At 37.7% G+C, this 19728-nt stretch overlaps 1 protein-coding gene across 11 annotated transcripts in view; it reads right to left on the reverse strand.

Annotated features, from left to right (window-relative positions):
- Positions 1 to 19728, reverse strand: part of DNAH12 (dynein axonemal heavy chain 12) — a 210342-nt gene that overhangs the window by 90398 nt on the left and 100216 nt on the right. For 10 of the 11 annotated variants that reach the window (XR_007514395.1, XM_049861985.1, XM_049861986.1 and 7 more), the window contains 9 exons: positions 17104 to 17265; positions 13570 to 13764; positions 9424 to 9557; positions 7793 to 7955; positions 6971 to 7051; positions 6459 to 6635; positions 3590 to 3721; positions 2097 to 2186; positions 1300 to 1440 (listed from right to left, as the gene is read on the reverse strand). Coding sequence is in view for 9 of the 11 variants with exons in the window: in XM_049861985.1 (XP_049717942.1) it covers positions 1300 to 1440; positions 2097 to 2186; positions 3590 to 3721; positions 6459 to 6635; positions 6971 to 7051; positions 7793 to 7955; positions 9424 to 9557; positions 13570 to 13764; positions 17104 to 17265 (1275 nt within the window). In the remaining 2 variants the exon portion in view is untranslated. Of the gene's footprint in view, positions 1 to 1299; positions 1441 to 2096; positions 2187 to 3589; positions 3722 to 6458; positions 6636 to 6970; positions 7052 to 7792; positions 7956 to 9423; positions 9558 to 13569; positions 13765 to 17103; positions 17266 to 19728 lie in introns of those variants that run through there. The other variant, XM_049861994.1, reaches the window with a different exon arrangement.

Below are 19728 nucleotides of genomic sequence, written 5' to 3' on the forward strand. Positions count from 1 at the left end.
GTCACAAATAGTTTGAATTGTCTCAAAATCATGAAAAGTTGCCATTCAACTTCAGTTAAAAAAAGAGAAAAGCAGGTAACAGTGATAATAAGTGTTGAAAATACAGGAATGTGCCTTTCCTCCCACCCCCCCACCCCCCACACCCCCCCCACACCCCCACACCCCCCCAACCCCCGTCTGTGAAATTCCAAAGAGGAAATGTGTTAAATAAGCCCAGAGAAAGTGGATAGCTCTCCTTCCTACTTTGGACTTCAGAGGAGACCTTGCTAGATAGCTACTTTCAGCCCTTCTGTAAGAACGTGGGGATGGCTGCATCAGAATACAAATGGCTGGGTGGAGTGTAGAGCAGGCAGGCAGGGGAAAACCTGAGTACCGTGGCCTCTGTGTGGTGTAGGAGAGATTCAGAAGATTCCACGTGCTCTGCGGCCCACGCAGAAATTAGCAGAGTTGAGAGCTAGCCCACCCGCCATGAGACTACTGTGGGGAGGGACAAGATGTTCAATGGAAGGATATCCCAGATAAAACTAATTTTATTTCTTTAATAGGTTTATACCTGTTCAGACCTGGAAACTAACAATCCAATTCTCACCACTCTACAGACACATTGTATCTCTTTTCCCAATTGTTACCGCCTGATGATTCTCTCCTCCGAGCTTGTTCTACGCAGGTAGGTACTACCACGTATTTTCATCTGCCTTTTTATTTATGTTTCCTGCTTCCATGGGTAAAATTCTGCAAGCTACTAGAGGACAATACCTGGCTCCCTGGTCCTTTGCTAGCTGAATTTACAAAACGCTCTTAACCATTTTCCACTCTCCCAGGGATTCTCAGTGGGTACTCTATAAATGGCTCCCTATCGATGCATACCACTGCTTCAAGGGGTCTTCCCATGCTCTGCCCCCTAACCCTACTGGGTCTTCTTAACTCGGACTCTTTTATCCCAGTTTCCGTTTGCTTCTTTGTCCTTGATGTTTTGCATTTTTCTTTGCTTCTGCTCACCCCTCATCATACCTTAATTCCCCTTTACCCAGGTCTTATAGACATAGGTCAGTCTGGCCAAATTCAGCAAGCACCCCTGCTCCCACAGCACTATCACCCACACAGCCCCAGTGAGGTTATGTCACACACAGTATTATCTTTATCTACTAGGTTCTCAATCAGGGTCTGAGGGCTATACTGCATCAGGACACAGCCTTCCTGGAATAACCTTTAGGAACTATTTAACTAGTATATATATGCATAGGTGTTAATTTTTGAGAATATTTTAGTAGAAAATGAATGTACTAATCCTCAAAATACCTTTGCAACTCTGTCATACACTTCCATAGCCATGATCCACTTGCATAGACCCTCCGCTGCAGAAGAAGCTTTCGCAATCTTTGGTGGGTCAAATTCTGGGTTTGTTAAGTATTCACCACGAATCTTCTGCATAACACTCACCTACACAAGACAGATTAAGATTTTTAAATTTCAACATGTATCACATAATCATAGAATAAAAAAAATTACACACAACAAAAACATTTGTAGAAAATAGTGTTGCCATTAAAAATCAAAATCTATACTTTGAGATAGTTTTAAAATAAGCACTATTGTAGCAGAAACACGAGTAAGCAAAATTTGTGAAATCATTACACATATTAAGGTAAGACATCTCTTCAAAAAAACTTAAAATACTTATGGGTAGGGAGAATGAATAGAAACACAAGGAAAGAGAACAATTAAGCATTAATAAACAAAAATTGGATAGAGAAAATGCACTATATATTTTTATTTTATGTAAGTTTATGTATCAGGTTTCTTAATAAACTATTTATTACAAGAAGAGACCTGTCAATACACCAAGTCAATACTCGTCAATAATACACTAAACAGTCATTTATTAAATGACTTCCTAATGGCCTGAAAGGTAGTGCTTTTATGCATTCTGAGAATCTAGATTCAAAATATAGTCATTAATAAATGTAATATCACTTTATATATTATCTACTCATAAAATAAATTATCTTATTTTATATAACATTGCATCACGTTAAAGATCTTAAACATCTTTGCAAAGTTACATCTGTAGGAAAAAAATTCACTGAAGCACTCACTGGAATGTTGTCCTTGTCATATTCTCTCAAATCTCTTAAGAAATTCATATCTCCCAGAAGTTTTTTGCTAGGTCCCCAGTAATCTAATATCTATAAACAAAATGTATGGAAACATATTAAATGAACAAGTAGAGATGCTCAATACAACTTTTTTCTTGATTTAAGATATTTATCTAGAGAAACTATTTATATACTTTCAAAATATCAACTCTTATTTCCTTAGAAATAAAGAGCCCCGGAACATGTTAAATATATGAAATATTTCATTTGTGAACATAAAAATATAAGTTGATTTATTATCAAAAACTAAACTTTGAAAGAAAAATGTGATTATTTCTCTTGAAAATTTTTAAAAAGCAACTAGCATAATTACCATATAAATTTCATATAAGAAAATAAATTTTTATTATATCAACTTTTATTTTCCTTTATTCTTTGACTATTCCAAACTCAAAAGTTAACAAACGTTTTTTCTATAGACAACCTCACCTACCTAGGACCTCCAAGTAAAAGAAAGAAGAGAAAGCAGAAAGTCAAAGATTACACGTTTGTCTGCCAGGTGTAAGGTGAAGCACAGGCTACTTCTGCTCACAAAAGATGTTGAGTAACTAGCTGAATATTCATTTTCCTTCTTAGAGAAGCCTGGCCTCTCTGTGTGTGTGTGTGTGTGTGCGTGACAGGGAGAGAACAAGTGAAAATAACTTGATATGTTGAGAACCTATTTATTTTCCTTATTCTTGCTAAAAGACAGAACTGCCAAAAAAATCTCAAGCCAAACCCAGGTATTGTAAAGAAAATAAGTCTATAAATTTTGTTTACAGTAGACACTCTGCCTTCCTTTTTTTAGAGATGTATCTTAAACTATAGTAATAACAGCTAATATTTACTCTGAATTTATTCATTTCTAAGACTTTATATGTAAGAGTTTCATATGTATTAACTAATCTAATTCATAGCAACATTGTGCAGTAGGTACTATCATTATCCACTCTTAACCGAGGTCCGGAGAGGCTGAGCACCTTGCCCAAGATCACACTGCTACGGGGTCAGGATTTCTGAATACAGGCATCCTGGCTCCAGAGCACCTACTTTTAACAACTTCACTGTAATTCCTAACTCCACGCAGAGTTTTTGAATGCTCAGGAACAACGTCTATCTATTATATATCACATTCTTGAGAATCTTAGCTAGAAAGGCACAGAATCTCAGTGTTCATTCAATCCCAGTCCCATTACAGTAGAGAGTCCTGCATAGATGGAAAACGAGATGGGTACAACTGGGGCCACATTTTTGACACTATATTGCCTTAGCTTTACTCTGGAATACACAGGGATAGTGATAATGTTTTCCATACCTTATATCAAATTCATTCAATCTGGAAAACAATGTTTCTTCCCTGGATTAGGTAATGTCAACATTTAATCTAGTAACAGTTGCTGCTAATGTGCTCTGTATGTTCATGAACATGGTTTAAGTCTGTGCCTGGTTATTACCTTGCCTCCAGTTCCTGATGGATCTGAAATTTTTTCTGGCTTTATATCTTTCATGACACAAATAGCAGCCATAACTAGTTTAACACCAGATGGAGGATTCTTCATTGATTTTACAATGGTAATGTCAGCTGGCTATATCAAAAGAAACCAGACATCTTCAGAACAGTTTACTTAAAAAAAAATGAGAACTTTAAAAATAGTATCAAAGCATAAGAAAATCATCTCTTTTCATTTGGAATTGTAATCATTTTTTGCTTCGCATGGTTGTGAAGGTATTATATTATTATTATTATTAGGTGCCATCAAGTCATTTCTGACTTGGAGCCACCCTATGTAAAACAGAAGGAAATACTATCCCGTCCTGTGCCGTCTTCACAACCATCGTTATGCTTGAGCCCATCGTTGCAGCTACTGTGTCAATCCATGTCATTGAGGGTCTTCCTCTCTTTGACTGACCCTCTACTTTACCACTTATCTGTCAGTTTGTCATACTGTGGTGGCTTGCGTGTTGCTGTGATGCTGGTACCCACATTTCAAATACCAGCAGGGCCACCCATGGTGAACTGGTTTTAGTGGAGCTTCCAGACTAAGATGGACTAGGAAGAAGGACCTGGCAGTCTACTTCTGAGAAACTGGCCAGTGAAAATATAATGAATAGCAGCGGAACATTGTCTGGTATAGGGCCAGAAGATGAGCCCCTCGGGTTGGAAGGGACTCAAAATACAACTGGAGAAGTGCTGCCTTCTCAAAGTAGAGTCGACCTTAATGATGTGGACGGAGTTGAGTTTTGGGAACTTCATTTGCTGATGTGGCACGACTCAACATGAGAAGAAACAGCTGCAAACATCTATTAATAATTAGAACATGAAAGAATTAGGCAAAGAGAATTTAGCATAGATTAAGATCAATGGTTCCAAAACATTTTGGGGTTCATGGATTCTTGTGAGAATATGATGAAAGCTATAAACCCTTCAGAAAAAATATTTGCACATATGTACAAAATCTGCATATGATCACATACCAAGCCATACATGGAACACAGGTTAAGAACCCTTAATTTAGACAAAGAATAATTCTACATTTGCTTACATACAATATTAGTTTTATCGAAGAAATAAAAAAAGGTAGATTTCAATTCCAAACTTATTTTCTAAAAAGATATATATTGTTATGACAGATACTGTGGATTCACTTACTTATTACCCCAATACCCTTCTGACATCCCTTACCACAGTCCAAAGGCTGGAAAACAAAACAATTATACACCTTAGGTTCCCAGGAACTAGAGTTGGGGATGGAAACTAGTTTCTATCATCAGATCAGTTGAGTGATACTAGAATTCAGATTGAATAAATGGAGAGAGCAGCAGGGCTTGAGGCGTCTGTTTTGCCTTTCTGGTTACACTGGAGGCGGTACGGTTCTGGAGCCAGCAGCTCTGCAGGAAGGCTCTATAGGCTTCGGACTCAAAGGGGCTGATCCTCTGGTAAACCATTTCCACAACTTGGCTTTGGAAGTCATTCCTGGCAGCTTAGCCTATGATCTAATTCTTCAGTCCATCCAACAGTTCTGTAATCCATTTGTGAAACTCCCTAAAGAATCCTTGTCTGCTTTTAATAAACAGAATTGATTCTCTTCTCTGCAAATGAACCCTAAACTCATATAAAGCAATATTTGGGCGGTATCCTTCAAATCAAACAATAATTTAGCTTAATTAGTAAGGAATGTCTGCCTTGAACATTGTGCTCTCTTAAGAACTATCTATATGTGATTAAATTGACAACAGCAACTCAGAAGTTTAGGTAGGAAGCTTAGGGGGCACTGAGTTTATGTTAACTGGAGAGGAACAATTTGAAAAAGGAAGGTGAGGATGGCTGCACGGCTTGAAGAATGTAATCAATGCCAATTGTACACGTGGAAATTGATTTGGTATATGTTTTGCTGTGTATATTTTCAACAAGAACAATAAAAATAAAATAAATTATTTAAAAAAATTATCCACACACTATATTTTAAAAGTCTGGAAGGGCAGACCCCTCCACAGTTTTCACAGTGGTTATTTGGGAAGGAAGAAATTGTTGATCATAGGTGGCCATTTGCTTCTTCTTTATTCCTTTCTGTATATTATGGATATTTTACAAAAAGCATGTATTACTTATTTAAAAAAATTTTTTTTAAACCTAAGCAAAACAAAAAACAGTATTTAGTACCAGGAAGGATATAAGTAACAGACTCTCAAGGATATGGGACAGTAGTATTAATGACCTGAACTGGTGGGGTTTGAAGGCACCAAAGATCCCGTGAGTATCAGAGGATGGAGTGCTGAAAGTCCAGTTACTTGAATTAACACTCATGGTCACCTACACTGGAGTGACAAGGCTTTGTCAGGTTGAGTGGCTGCCATGAAAAGCCTTTAAGGTGAGAATGACAATGGGTAGCATGTGGCTTTTAAATGTGTCAAAGAGCATAAAAGAAAAGATAATAAGCTTGGGTTTTAAATTCCTGGTTCAAGACACATCAAAAGAAATAGGAGGTTTCTATAGACACCCTAAAATAATCTCCTGTCTTATACCTATAGGGCTGATATAACTGATAATCAGACAGTTTGATTCTGCAAGACGCTGAATTAACCACAGGTTGAATTCACAGCCTTGTGAGGTCTCTTACATGAAAGTTAGGGCACTGATTAGGAAAGAAGGCAAAGAATGGGATCTGAATATCAAGGAAGTACTGTTAAAAGGCCAAGTTGCAATTCGCTGGGAAGAAAAATGTAATACTACTCACTGAAACACAACCATACCTAATTAATCAAGTACCTGTACAAAGTTTCACTTTGTTTATGAAACACAAGGCGGATAATTCAAACACGTGCCTTTAGTGTATCCAATGCAGACAGAGCTGCTTCCAAAGCCGGAATCGCCTCAGCAAGGTCACTTTCACACTCGTTTTTCAGAGCCTGGGCTTCTTCAGCCTTCCCACTGGCTATCTCTTCATCTAATTTGACAAACTTTCTTTTTGCTTCCACTTGTGCAGACTCTATCTCGATAATCTGAAGAAAAGAAAGACAAAATAAAGGCAATTTCTTAAACATCCCATTGGCTTCTCAATCTCAGAGACAAAAAGAATATTTGAAAGCTAGGCAGCCCAACACATCATTTTGAAGGGTAGAACGATTCAGGATAGGATGAGAAAAAAATGACCTAATTTGGGAATGAGCTTCCCACCTCCCCTCAAAAATGACAGAACCCACGTGGGACTCAGTAAGATAGCTACTCAATAGGAATGGGAAAGACCTTACAATCTAAATTAAGGTTTATTTTCAAGGCTGATTTTACATATTTCAGGTGTCTTTAATATCAATAAACAAATCTCAGGATGCTCTACCTGCATCATGTGTGCGTTCTCGATCTTCGCTTCCTCCAGTTTGGGCTGTAGTTGAACAAGCTCCAGCTGCATTTCACCAACCTAAACAGATCATTTGTCATTAAGTTTCCATAGCTACAATAGCTACGGAAACAAACACAGAAAATAGAAACTTAAATCGACCATAAAGTGTCAGGGTAGAAAATCTTAACTTTTCCTACAGTTCTCTGTGTGATAAACAGAGCCATGAGAGTGTGGCCAGTTTTCCTTACAAAAGACTTTATCTTTTTTGAGTGTGTGATGTGACAGGGCAGTGGGAGAGTGCAGCTGTCACAGAAGAAATGCAGACAGAGAAGGGAGTAGCTCAGGGATGCCTAGTATACTATCTGCGGGATGTGCAATGCAAAGATGAACTGCCCAAACACCTGTTATTTATATTTAGCTAAATGATTTTTGGTTTGGGTTTAATGCTAATAGGTGTTATTCGCACTGGACTCATTTAAAAAAACCAAATCTTGTATTTAACCAATGGTTATAATAAAAAGTTAGCCCAGACTTGTTATATTCTCTTAAATGTCAAGATATTGATTAAAAATAAAACAGGATGTACTTGAGTCTGTGTGATCTGGGCAACGTTCAACATCTCTAGAACTCACCTTCCTCATCTGTAAAACGAGAGTCATGAAGTATCTACCTCGTAGAGTTTTTGTGAGGGAAGGAATGCACATTATGTACACAGCACAGTGCCTGCCACACAATATAATCTCAATAAATCATAGCTATTATTATTATAATTTTTTATATTTCCTATTATAGCCTTTTTGAGCAGCTAATCAAATTTACCTGAGATTCAGCAAAAGCTAATTTGTCGAGTCCATTCGTATATCGTTGTTTTGCATTCATGACAGCTTGTCGTTTCTTTGTCAAAAGCTGTTGAAATGAGGCAATAAGTTCAAGATAAGAAGTAGCAGTAACATAGTTATGTCGTCCCAACTCTTGCAAGAACCTAGAAAAGAGGCAGATAACAATGGGTTTCACAAAGTGAGGTAAATTCAATATAACATGAGCAGCGAACATTTAAGAATAAAGGTTAGTTTCTCTTAGAAGCTGCTGAGTATTTGAACTTTATAAAACTCTAGAAGTCTACCCATAGCGACATCGTAATTTTTTGTCTAAAAAATATCAAATAACAATGAAACTGTATTTAAAAAAGCACAAATTAATGAAGATGTCTTGCCAAAGGTGAACTACAGTAAGAAAGATAGATGTCTTTTTACATGTTTCATAAGCCAGGAGGATCAAGCTCTGTAAGGGGCCCAAGATATTGTCTAAGCTAGGCAAGTATAATAGGAAAGGGGAATAGAGGTAAGGTAGCAAGCATGAGTCAGTACGCCTTGCACAAGTACATCATATGTTGGCTGAATGGGATATGGCCAGAAGTCCAACACTACTACACATGTACATGGAAGCAACGGAAGCGATGATGATTCATGACAAGTATGCAGAGCCCACTGCTGTCCAAGCCAACCATGCTGGCTGGCTGTATGACTCTGAAAAGACAATATGCCATGAGTGTTGGCTTCATGCTTTTGAAATGAGGATTTTAGAGATGAACAGAGGTAAAACAGACACTTTGGAGTATTTATAGTACCTTCTCTGAGAACTGCCATACAATGCCCTGGCAGCAATGTTTGGCTTGTGAGGCTTGCCATCCTAACCTTAGCTAGTAGGACTAGGAGTGGGCAGTGGACACAAACAAGGCTAATCGCATTTTCTTTTCTAGAACTTCAGAATAGGGAGCTAAAAGCAGCCCATTAGTCTCTGCCTATAGCTGGAACTGCAGGATGTAAACTTAAGGACTGAAGGGCCGTCAGTTGCCTTCTTATGTACTGGGAAGTAGAAAAGAGAAAGAAGGAAGGAGATGTCCAGAGAGAAGCAAGGATGAGAAACAGAGAAAAAGCATTTCCGGGTTTCTAACTGACTTTCTGACTCCTGCTTCCAGTCACTTCTGAGATCTAGCTGTATTATTTCCCTTAAGCTTTGTGAGACACTCATGTATCTTTATAATAAATAAAACTGAAGCCCGTTGCCATCAAGTTGATTCTGACGCATGATGACTTCATATATTACAGAGTAGAACTGCTCCATAGGGTTTTCTTGGCTGTAATCTTTATAGAGGCACATTGCCAGGCCTTTCTTCTGAGGTGCTTCTCGGGGGGCTTGAGTCGCCAACCTTGAGGTTAGTCGTCAAACATAAACCATTTGTGCTACACAGGAACTTATCTTTATAATAAACGCCCCCTTTTGTTAAAGCTAGATAAGTAGCTTTCTAATACTTGTAAGCTAAGGGTCTTAACTAAATGATTGGAAATATTTAGAAGACATAGAAATCATATTAAAATTTTGAACCTTCACAAAAAGAAATGCTTTAAAATGCAAGGCATAGTTGTCAGTTAAAATTTATTAATATTAACCTTTCTGAAAGATCCATAACGGAGGTGTGAAAATGTTTACAGATTGGAACTACTTCCTGCCGTTCAACCTCAGTGAGCTCCAGAGTCTCTAAGAATTTCACAGCTACAAGTTCAAGAGCATCTTCAGGCCATGGCTAAAAACGAGAAAAAGAAAAACTATGAAATTTAAGACAAGTAGTCCTACTTCAACTATATAAGTATCTTCCTATAGGAGAAGAATTTGGGATTGAGAAACTTAACGCTATTTTCCCCAATACTAGAACCAGGGGACAGAGTTCACAAGTAAATCTATGAAAGATTTAATAAATATTTTTATACACAAAAATTAAAAATACAGACAACATACAACATAAAGGAAGGGTCAATGACATTTTTGCTTATCAAAGATGCATTTCACTGTTTTTCCAACTCTTCCACTTGAACTGCCCCATAGGGTTTTTAAGGAACGCCGGGTGGACCCAAACTGCTGACCTTCTGGTTAGCAGCTACAGTTCTTGACCACTACACCACCAGGGTTTCTTAATGTCTAATAAAAAAGGAATCTCAAATTTATTATGGCAGTGGCAGAGATTGCAAGCTGCTCACCAATATCTATTAGCCTCTTTTTTTTTTCTTTAGAATACTCATTTTATTCTATATAGCAATATGCCCAGCATTTCCTAGACTCCCACGCAATTCAGAGTGGCCAACGACATATAAAGAGATGTTGGGTGGGGACTTCTGAGAAGGCTCTTTAGGAGGGTTACAGAGAGCTAGCATGTGTCCCTTTCCTCCTGCCCTCCATTCTTCTACTTCCTGCCTGAGACACCAGTGTGAACAGTGGAGCCCCAGTAGCCACCTTGAACCATAAGGTAACTTTGAGAATGGAAACCACATGCTAAGGAGAGTAAAAATAGAATCTGGAATCCTGATGACTTTGTTAAGCCACAAAAGCCCCAGTCTGCTTACCTTCAATTTCTTTGTCTGTGAGAGAAAAAACCCTATGTGTTTAGTTTGGGTTTCTGTTACTAGTAGCCCAGCACAATTCTTAACTGTTATAATGTCTGAAGCTGAACTTTTGATTCTCTCCCCAAGAATCTGCTTCTTCTTCAGTCCGTCTCCATCTCGGTGAAAAAGTTTCTTTGCTTTTCCTGGAATATGCCAAGTGCACTCCTGCTTCTTGGCCTTTGAATTTGCTGTTCCTTCTAACTAAAACCCTCTTCCCTCAGACTTCCATATGGTTCACTCCCTCACTTCCTTTGGGTATCTGTTCAAATGCCAACTTATCAGAAAAGCATTCTCATGCGTGGCTAATTGCCTCCATGAACCACTGCCTCCTTTGCTACTATTACTGAATGTTTCAATCAAAGATTCTGTAGAAGAACCCTGATCAAAAGGGGGGAAATGCAAAAGAGAATTTCAGATTCTCATGGAATCCAGACCTTCTAGAGTCAGTGAGCCTGGATGAACCCCTGAAACTATTGCCCTGAGATCATCTAAACCTTAAACCAAACTTATCCCCCAAAGCCTTCTTTAAACCAAACAATATTTCAGCTTAATTTGCAAAAAATGGCTGCTCTGAGCATTGTGCCTTTTTAAAGAGCTATCATAAAACTGACAGTAGCAACTGGAAAGATCAGATAGATAAATGTAGGGGGCAGTGAGTTTACGTTAATGGGGGAGGAACAATTCAGAAGAGGTGGGTTAGAATGGTTGTACAACTTGAAGAATGTAACCATGTCACTGAATTGTATATATAGAAATTGTTGAATTGGTTTTCTCACTGCTGTATCTTCAGTACCTAAAACTGCATTTGACAATAAATACTTGAAATATTTATTCAATAAAATAATTTATGTTATATTAATAACTAATCATCACTTGCTCATTAGAATATTTTTCAGAAGCTTGTAAATTTTTTCCTTAGTTGCAGACAGAATATTAAGACCAGTTTTTCAGTATCTGGCCTCTATTCCAGTGAAATTCAAACTTTTTTGGTCAAGCACCCCATTAATAAAAAAGTTTCAAGCACATATTGCCAGTGCGTGCATATTTATTATTAGATTATATCAATGTGATATCATTGTATTAATATATTTTTAACCTCAAAAAAGCTTCTAAATGTTTATCATTAAGGTCAGTCAAATTTTTTAAAATGCTGGATTAAATAACGTATCATTTATAAATCACTGAAAACATTACAGAGGTTTGTCTATGTGTTTTGGGTGCTTCATGTGAAATATTTTGCTAATCAGAAAGGTTTAATTATATCTACAGCAGTTAGAATGTTTATGGCTAAAGTGACAGAAAACGAGTTATACCGTGTCTTCAGACAAAGGGATTCACATAATAAGAGTCTAGAAGTGGAGTATTTCCAAAGCTGCTTCATTTTAAAGCCCAGCCATATCCAGGGATCCAGGTTCTTTCCATCTTTTTGCTCTGTCATTCTCAGCACACTTTATTTTACCCTTGGGCTTGTCCCATCAATATGCAAGATTACTGCTGTAGTTCTGGGCATCACATTCTCAAACGACAAGGTTGAGAGGCAAAAAAGGCCCTTTTTCTACCTTGTGACTCTTGTTATAGTGAAGTAAACTTCTCCCCAAAGTTCCCCAGAAAGCTTTGCCTTAGGACCCATTGACAAGGAATGGGCCATGCGCAGGATCATGCATAAACCCATCACTGACAAGAGGAATAAGAGCACCATGACTAAGGTAAACCAGCCGTGAATCAACTCCGGTGGCACACAGCTACATAAAGTGATTTCCCAAACAAAATCAGAACTCTGTCATCAATGACGGAGGGTGAAGAAAATGGCTTCTGGGTAGGTAACCAATAGTACCTCCCATGCCATCATAAGCTAGTATTGCGAGACATGACGTACCCTGAGGGTAAGGTTTGTTGTTGAAACAGTTGATGTAAATCCATATTCCCCATAGAACTGCCCCATAGAGTTTCCAAGGATATTCCAAATAGCCTTCTTAAATTATTTTTTACCAACTTCTTGTCAGATCTTGTTAACAGCCATTGTTTTTGTCTCATGATGTCGTTGACAAAGAACTCAAGTTAGGTCGTGCTAGTTTCTGCCATTCTCTTACTGTCCATTTATACTTGTATTATGTATTCAATTTTCAGTTTACTGCAGGAATTCCTCAGGGAACCTTGTGTATCACCTGCGACACACGACCGTCTGACACACAAACTGAGTAAGGGTGTCAATGTCAATCCATATGAAATACTTCATATAAAAACATTCCAATAATTCCTTCTTCTATCCTTGGAATTGTTTTGGCACCCCTGGTAAGTTACACCCGACTTTGGAGACTAGAGTTCTATCCAAAAAAGTCAGTGCCTTTCTGATTGTGTGACACACAGTGGTTTACACTCACTTCCTGAGTTTCATAGACCCAAGCCCCGAACAATGTCTTCAGCCCCCATGACACAGGCTCTATCTCTCCAGTGCTTTACTGTATAATCTTTATTCCTATTACCAACTTAATCTCCCTTATCTGTTTGCAGCTTCTGCTTTCTCTTTGTCTAATTTTCCCTAACAAGTATGACTCACTTATAATAGAGCTGAAAGTCTCATAGTTATGAAAAAGGTATCCAGAAGTAGTAGAACAATATTTACAAAGTTTCACAAAAAGTAAATTACAGTTGGGCAGGTTTTGTTCGTTTTTTGCTTTTTGGCTATTTAATGGAAACAATATTAAGATGTAGTTTGCATAAACCAAAACCATTCCACGTAGCTTTTATTGTTGTATTAATACAAAAACATCTACTAGCTAAATCTATGTGCATTCCTCAAGTGGGCAGAGTTTGTTTTGCAAACACACGATTGATAACAAATAGGCAGAAGAAAATAAAACAAATCAGTATTAGTAATTCATCTTCATACTTCAGAGATTTATTGTCTTCATATGTACACCAAGATCATGGCTCTTTTCTATCACTGTGACTGCTGAGTTGCTGGTTGGCTTCCCTGTCTTCTAGACTAGAGTGTGAGTTCTTTGTGGGGATCATGTGTTATCAGTCTCTGGTGCTGAGCACTATGCCTGTCATCATAGTAAGTATTCAAGAAACATTTGCTGAGTGTATATTAATGGAGCTTAAATAAGATTTCAGAAAAACTCCAAAAGAGTTGCCCCCCCCCAAAAAAATACAAACCTGAAACCAGTCAATGGTACAGCAATTGATGAGGGATGGGAACTGTCTCAAGCGATTTCGAAAGGCGTCTCCAATGGGGCTAAAGGCCACTACGACATGAAGGTTATCTTTGCAGCGATTCACAAAGAAAGCAAATAGGGCCAAGGGGCTAAGTTCATCATGTTTACTGCCAGCCTGGGCTACTGGGCGAACACCCTAAGGAATAGCAGAAAACAAAATCCTCATGAATTAAAAAAAGATAAATTGACAGTGAGATTAATGGATACTGGAATATTAAGAAGCTTTTACCACTCCACTTGTAAATATATTTTAAAAAATGTTTTATATCAGTAGAATAGCTTTGATATAGTTTGTACTTAGAAGACTTCTTCCAACTCGATAAATATATAATTTTAAAACAGAGAGCTGCCAAAAATTTACCCTATAGAGATACTTAGGAAAAGTTCACCAAGATATATTTTCTACATAATTCAACGTTGTGTTTAAGAGAACAAAAAGGTAATGAGCTAAAGTGTCAATAAGTAAGGGACAAGTTAAAAACATTATAAAGCATCCATGTGCTGGAATTTTATAAAACTTAAAAATAATGAGGTATATCTATGTATGTGGTATGTATGGCAACATCAGCAAGAAAAATAAATGGAAAAATGTACAACAGTAAACATAATATGGCCCTCTTTGTTTTACATATGTACATAATATAGATGTGTGTGTGTATATGTATACATAAACGCATATACATGCACACATACATACCTTTTTATGGAAGCAATCACAAAGAACTATTAATAGTGGTTCCTTTCAGTGAGATGGACTTAAAGGAGACCATAAGAGGGAGGTTTATATTTTTTATTTTGGACATTCTTTTTTTTCATTTTGACATTCTTATACCGTTTGAATTCCTTAACTTTATTCTTATAATATTTGTATATTTAAAAAATGTTAACGGGGTGTCTGACAATAAAATCATGGGTCACTTTTAATTTTGTTCCTTTGTGTATATCAGTATGGGAAAGGGATCTATATCAGGTTAGGTACAATGACTTTGGAAACAAACGTCTTGAGTTCAAATCCCTGCTTGCTACTTATTACCTGTGTGGCCTTGGCGCAAGTCACTTAACCATTTTGTAACTTAGTTTCCTCAAATTCTATGTAATGTAAAGTGGGGAAAGAGTGCTACATCAGAGGGTTGTTGAGGGATTAAATGAGTTATTACATGTGAACACTTAGAATAGTTCCTGCCACACAGGTGAGTGCTCACTAGCAATTAGCTTTTATTTTATATGCTACCTTGCCCAGAGTGTAAAAGACTTCATGGTCAATAAATTATATTATAGATTTAAAATTTTTTCAGTAGCAAATACAGGGAATAGTCACAATGATCGTATAATTTCAGTGTGACTACAATGAATTTGTTTCTAAGAGAATTTCCTGCATGCCCTCTATTATGTGATAGCTATGTTCATAAAAAACTGTAAACAGACTCTGTATATATTATGGCAGTAATTCTCAAACTATTATTATTATAATCAATGTCAGTCTATGAAATTATGTTGAAACAGTATTAGCTTTGAGCTATTAGTGGGACATTCGAATAGAAAACCAATAGATGGTTTTAACCATAAAATAGCAGTTTCATAAAGGGCCAGGATGTTGATTAAATATAGGAGTTACTTACATAGAAATAACAGAGTGGCCGAGCTGGCCATGGGAGAGGGTAATGTGTGTGTGTGTGTGTGTGTGTGCACATGCGTGTGTGTGTGTGTGTATACATACTTTGGGAGCAGGGTTCTGGGGTGGCAGAATAAAGAGCAGTTACTGAAATCGATAGCAAACAAACACAGTGAAATTCATGGCAATCAAGGGAAAGCAGAGTTTAAAAAGAAGGAATGAGGTATTATCTCAAATATGAACAGGAACTAAAAATAAAAAAGAAACTAAGAAAAGGTCACTAAGTGTGGAATATAAGAAGTCACTGCCACGTCTGAGAAAGACATTGCACTAGTTTAACTCTGCAAGGAGTACAAGTGGAACAGTGGAAAAAGTAGTATGGAAACAGAGCTCTGAGGCTGGAACTGTGATGCTGGAGTCAGAGAAATCTGCTGGGTCTAAAGGAGGTGCCCTCTGGGCAGAGCCAGGACCAAACTACAGAGGTCAGTTACTGGGAGTGACGGTTAAGGTAAATGGTGCATCAAGTATGGAAAGAAAACAATACAATTTCTATTCATAATGTCTTTCATATTTTTAAAAAACCAGCATAAAGTAAACAGAGTCGGGGTGCACATCAGTGCCCCTGAGTTCCGACCACGGCTATTTTCTTGTGCATACATTGATATGCTATACCTAGGAGATGTAGGATGGGAAGGAAAGAAGTCCTTTCCGCCACAGTTGGATCATGCCATAAAACAAAGGTAGTGAAACAATGGATAATTGTAGTCATAAAGTGACAGACAGTAGCTAAAGTGAGCAGCAAAGCCTAGCAAAGTTTGGGAAATCCCATTTCCAAAGCTGAGAATTCCTTGGGTGGGAGTGTGGGAGATGCCTATGAATTAGGAGAAATTGCCATTCTTCAGCAGTCTTGGCCACGCTCTTTCTATCTCCCAGATAAATGCAGAGAAGTTGGGATTTTTTTTTTTTTCCCTTTTCTTTTCTTATCCCCCACCTCTGGTCATGAACTGGTAATGTACCATTCACTGGGGGCTTCCTAAGTAACAGACACTACATGAGTGCTTTATTTCACTTGAACCTCAGACATCACAGCAACCCTATGTGGGAGGAACTGTTATCTGTGCTCCTATTACACAGAAGAGAAAAGCGAGGTGCTTGAGCCACTAGGGTGAATCCATTTCATATCAGATGCTATGGCTGGAGGCTGAGAATGAAGCGTCCAGATGTGAGTGATACATTCTGTGGGTACAAGAAGTTATGGTAATGAGAAAGAGGGAAAATTACTACCAAAAGTCTCGTGTGGGAAGGTTTTAGAAGTGGGAGTTGAAGGACAGGACATCTGGCAGTGGCCCTTCACGATTGTTTTTTTGTTGTTGTTAATTAAATCACAAAGCATGACTTGTGTCACCCAGTATCACTACTGGGAGACAAGTAAGTTTAATAAAGGCTTTTTAAAGATTTACTGACCAGTGGCAAAACATAAATGCTAATCAAGCAGGATGAAACTCGATGTTCCCTCTTAATAATTTAACCGTAAGACATGATTGAGTCGGAATCGACTTGACAGCACACAACACGACATGATTTAAAAATCTCTAATCACCAACAAAACATGCTAAACAAGATCAAACAGGCAAAACAAACTGCCATCATTATAAAGAAAGAAATCATAAAATAAAAATTCTGCCTCATTGCTATGGAAGAGGCAATTAAAATTCACCAAATATGATGCATTAAAATAATATACTTAAATTTTTAATGACCAAAATCCTCTCTGTGAGCTATATTTATCCTGAAGGGCACAAAAAGAGTTTCAAGATAAGAAGATTCCTATGCTGGGAGCCGCACTACCTCAAAAGCATTTACCTCCATCACTTCTTGTTTTTCGTCAGCTGCAAAAATGTTAGGCACTTCTCCGGTATTCAGCACACTGTCGATGTCCTCTAGAAAAGCCTCCTCTTTAATCTGAGTGTCTGTGATGAGGAAGACCGTCTTCTGGCCCCTCATGCCCGTATTCCTTAACAGAGTCTTAAAAATTAAAATACACATATAAGCAGAACAGGTGGATATCCGCTGTTTCAGCTTTCCTCCCCTTCCCTTTCTTCTGTTAACAATACTTTAGCTTTAGGGTAGTAACTCTCCCCACTCCCGGTGGGTTGTCAATCAGGGTCTCCATTTCTCCCATCTCTTGGGTGGGAGCACAGCTCAAACTGGTCAGAGTTCCCCAAACCCCTACCAAAGCCCACTGCTGTTGAGTCAATTCCGACTCATAGCAACCCTACAGGACAGAGCAGAACTGCCCCATGAGGTTTCCAAGGCTGTAATCTTTACGGAAGCAGACTGCCACAACTTTCCCCCTAGGAGCAGCTGGTGGGTTCGAGCTACCGATCTTTCAGTTAGCAGCTGAGCACTTAACCACTGCGCCACAAGGACTCCTACCTCAATCCCCTAGGCACAGTCATTAACTCAGAAGAGGGCATGTGATATAAGTAAGGCTTATTTTAGGACTGACATGGACTTGAAAACAAAAGGATCCCTGTCTTTCTGAAAACGGAGGATACAAAGGCCAGTGATATAGAACTTCTAGGGGCCATCTCTGTTGCCTCGTGGAAAGAGGCTGCCCACAAAGGAAGCCAAATAGGAGAGAGCAGGAGCAGGAAGTGGAAAGAGTAATTACTGAGGACATAGTGTGAGCCCCTAATTCAGCCATGTCAAAAGCCTGTGTACCTTTGGACTTGTCAGTCACGTAAGCCAGTAACTTTCTCTTTTGCTTAAACTAGCTTGAGCAGGTTTTTTGTCAACTGCAACCAGAGTCCCAGCTAATATAAAGCTGTGGACTCAGTGGTGTGCTGGTGCCTGCCTTTCTAGGCTTGCTAGAACTGATGCAAAAATTTCAGGAATTTATGAGTAGGTCATTAAATTATATTTGATAACAAAAGTAACAAATACTTAAAACCATCGCTTCCTAATTATTTTATTTACTATTATCTATTTTTTTTTATGTGCTGAGGGTTATTTATATCTATTGTATGTATATAGTAAAATACAGTACCATGTATTTTATTAACACTGTATTTTCTACTTATTTTAATGTAATATTAACAACTCTAAAACTGGCATGATTAGATATAATAGTTCTCAAATGTAAGATCTAATGGTGTTCCAATGCATATCTCTTCCCAGCTCTGTTTTCAGTGACATCATGTTGGTAGCTTTAAATCAGCCATGGTGGGAGTATTTATACCATGGAAATTGGCAAATGCTAAAAACCAGGGCTTCCCCCTGCATCCCTCTTCCATCAGAGCTGGTCGTTAAACATCTGCTAGCATGCCACTGGATATAATTCATAGTGAAAATAGCATTACGACTTCTGCAAGTGAGATTTTAAAATAAACTTCTATCTCTTATAAAATCATATATTTAAAATAAATATTAAATAAAAGCAGAATTTTTATACTGTATGAAACCATGCTCTTTTTACATTAGTGCCATCTTCCAATATGTAGGCTATTTTGTTCTTAGGAATAATTTTCTATTATCAAATGTAGGAAGCCAGTTTTTAAATAACTATCATATCTAATCAGCTTTATAATTATTAATACCATACCAAAATAAGTAGAAAACATAATATTAATAAACACGTTTAACTTACTGCCATAAGCAGTATTTCAAAGATCCAAACATACAATGTGTGAAATTGTTGCCAAATGGAAAAGAAAAAAGAATTAACACTTTCAAAATACTAATTATATGCCAAGCACACTGCCAAGAACCTTACATATATTAAATAACTTAATCACAATAATCTGTGAAATGGGTGGTATTATCCAACCCTTATAAATGAAGAAACTAAAGCACAGAAAAAGATTTCATAATATGCCCACTATAACATAGTTACAAAGACATGCAAAGTAGGAATTAAAACTGAGTCTGTCTGACTTTAAAGTTCATGGTCTTTCTACTATAGTAAGTGGCTTTCTAAGTCCATTATTTTATTTGGTAGTAAATGCATCAAAATTTTTCCTCTGAAGTCTGAGCAGGAAAAAAAAAAAAAAAAAACCATGTAAATGTAACTTTTCCTTCCCTGTTTATGTAGACCTCTCTGCTATACGCTTGGATTCGACCACTCCTCCATGCAAGTGGCCAATAAAAGCCCATTTCTCTGTGCTAAATTTTAGGATGGGGAGATTTAGGATGAAAGGGTCAGTGAAAGTGGGAAAAGTCCAACAATATCATGTCTCCCTTCTTTTTTCATTCTGAGTCATCTCTCCACTAGTGCCTACAGAGCCCCAGACACATGAGGATAAAACTCCAAGAATGCACTCCACTGTTTTGTTGGTTACTGGGAAACCAACACAGTTCCAAAGTCACTAAGATTGAACAACACTAATGACATTATCATCACATCACAACAAGGTTCACATTTAAGTCTGCAGGAAAACATAAAATTACCTGAAGTAAGGCCTCCCTGAACCAGAATAAAGATAGAAT

Source organism: Elephas maximus, chromosome 20 (genome assembly GCF_024166365.1).
Source record: "Elephas maximus indicus isolate mEleMax1 chromosome 20, mEleMax1 primary haplotype, whole genome shotgun sequence".
Taxonomy (NCBI): domain Eukaryota; kingdom Metazoa; phylum Chordata; class Mammalia; order Proboscidea; family Elephantidae; genus Elephas; species Elephas maximus.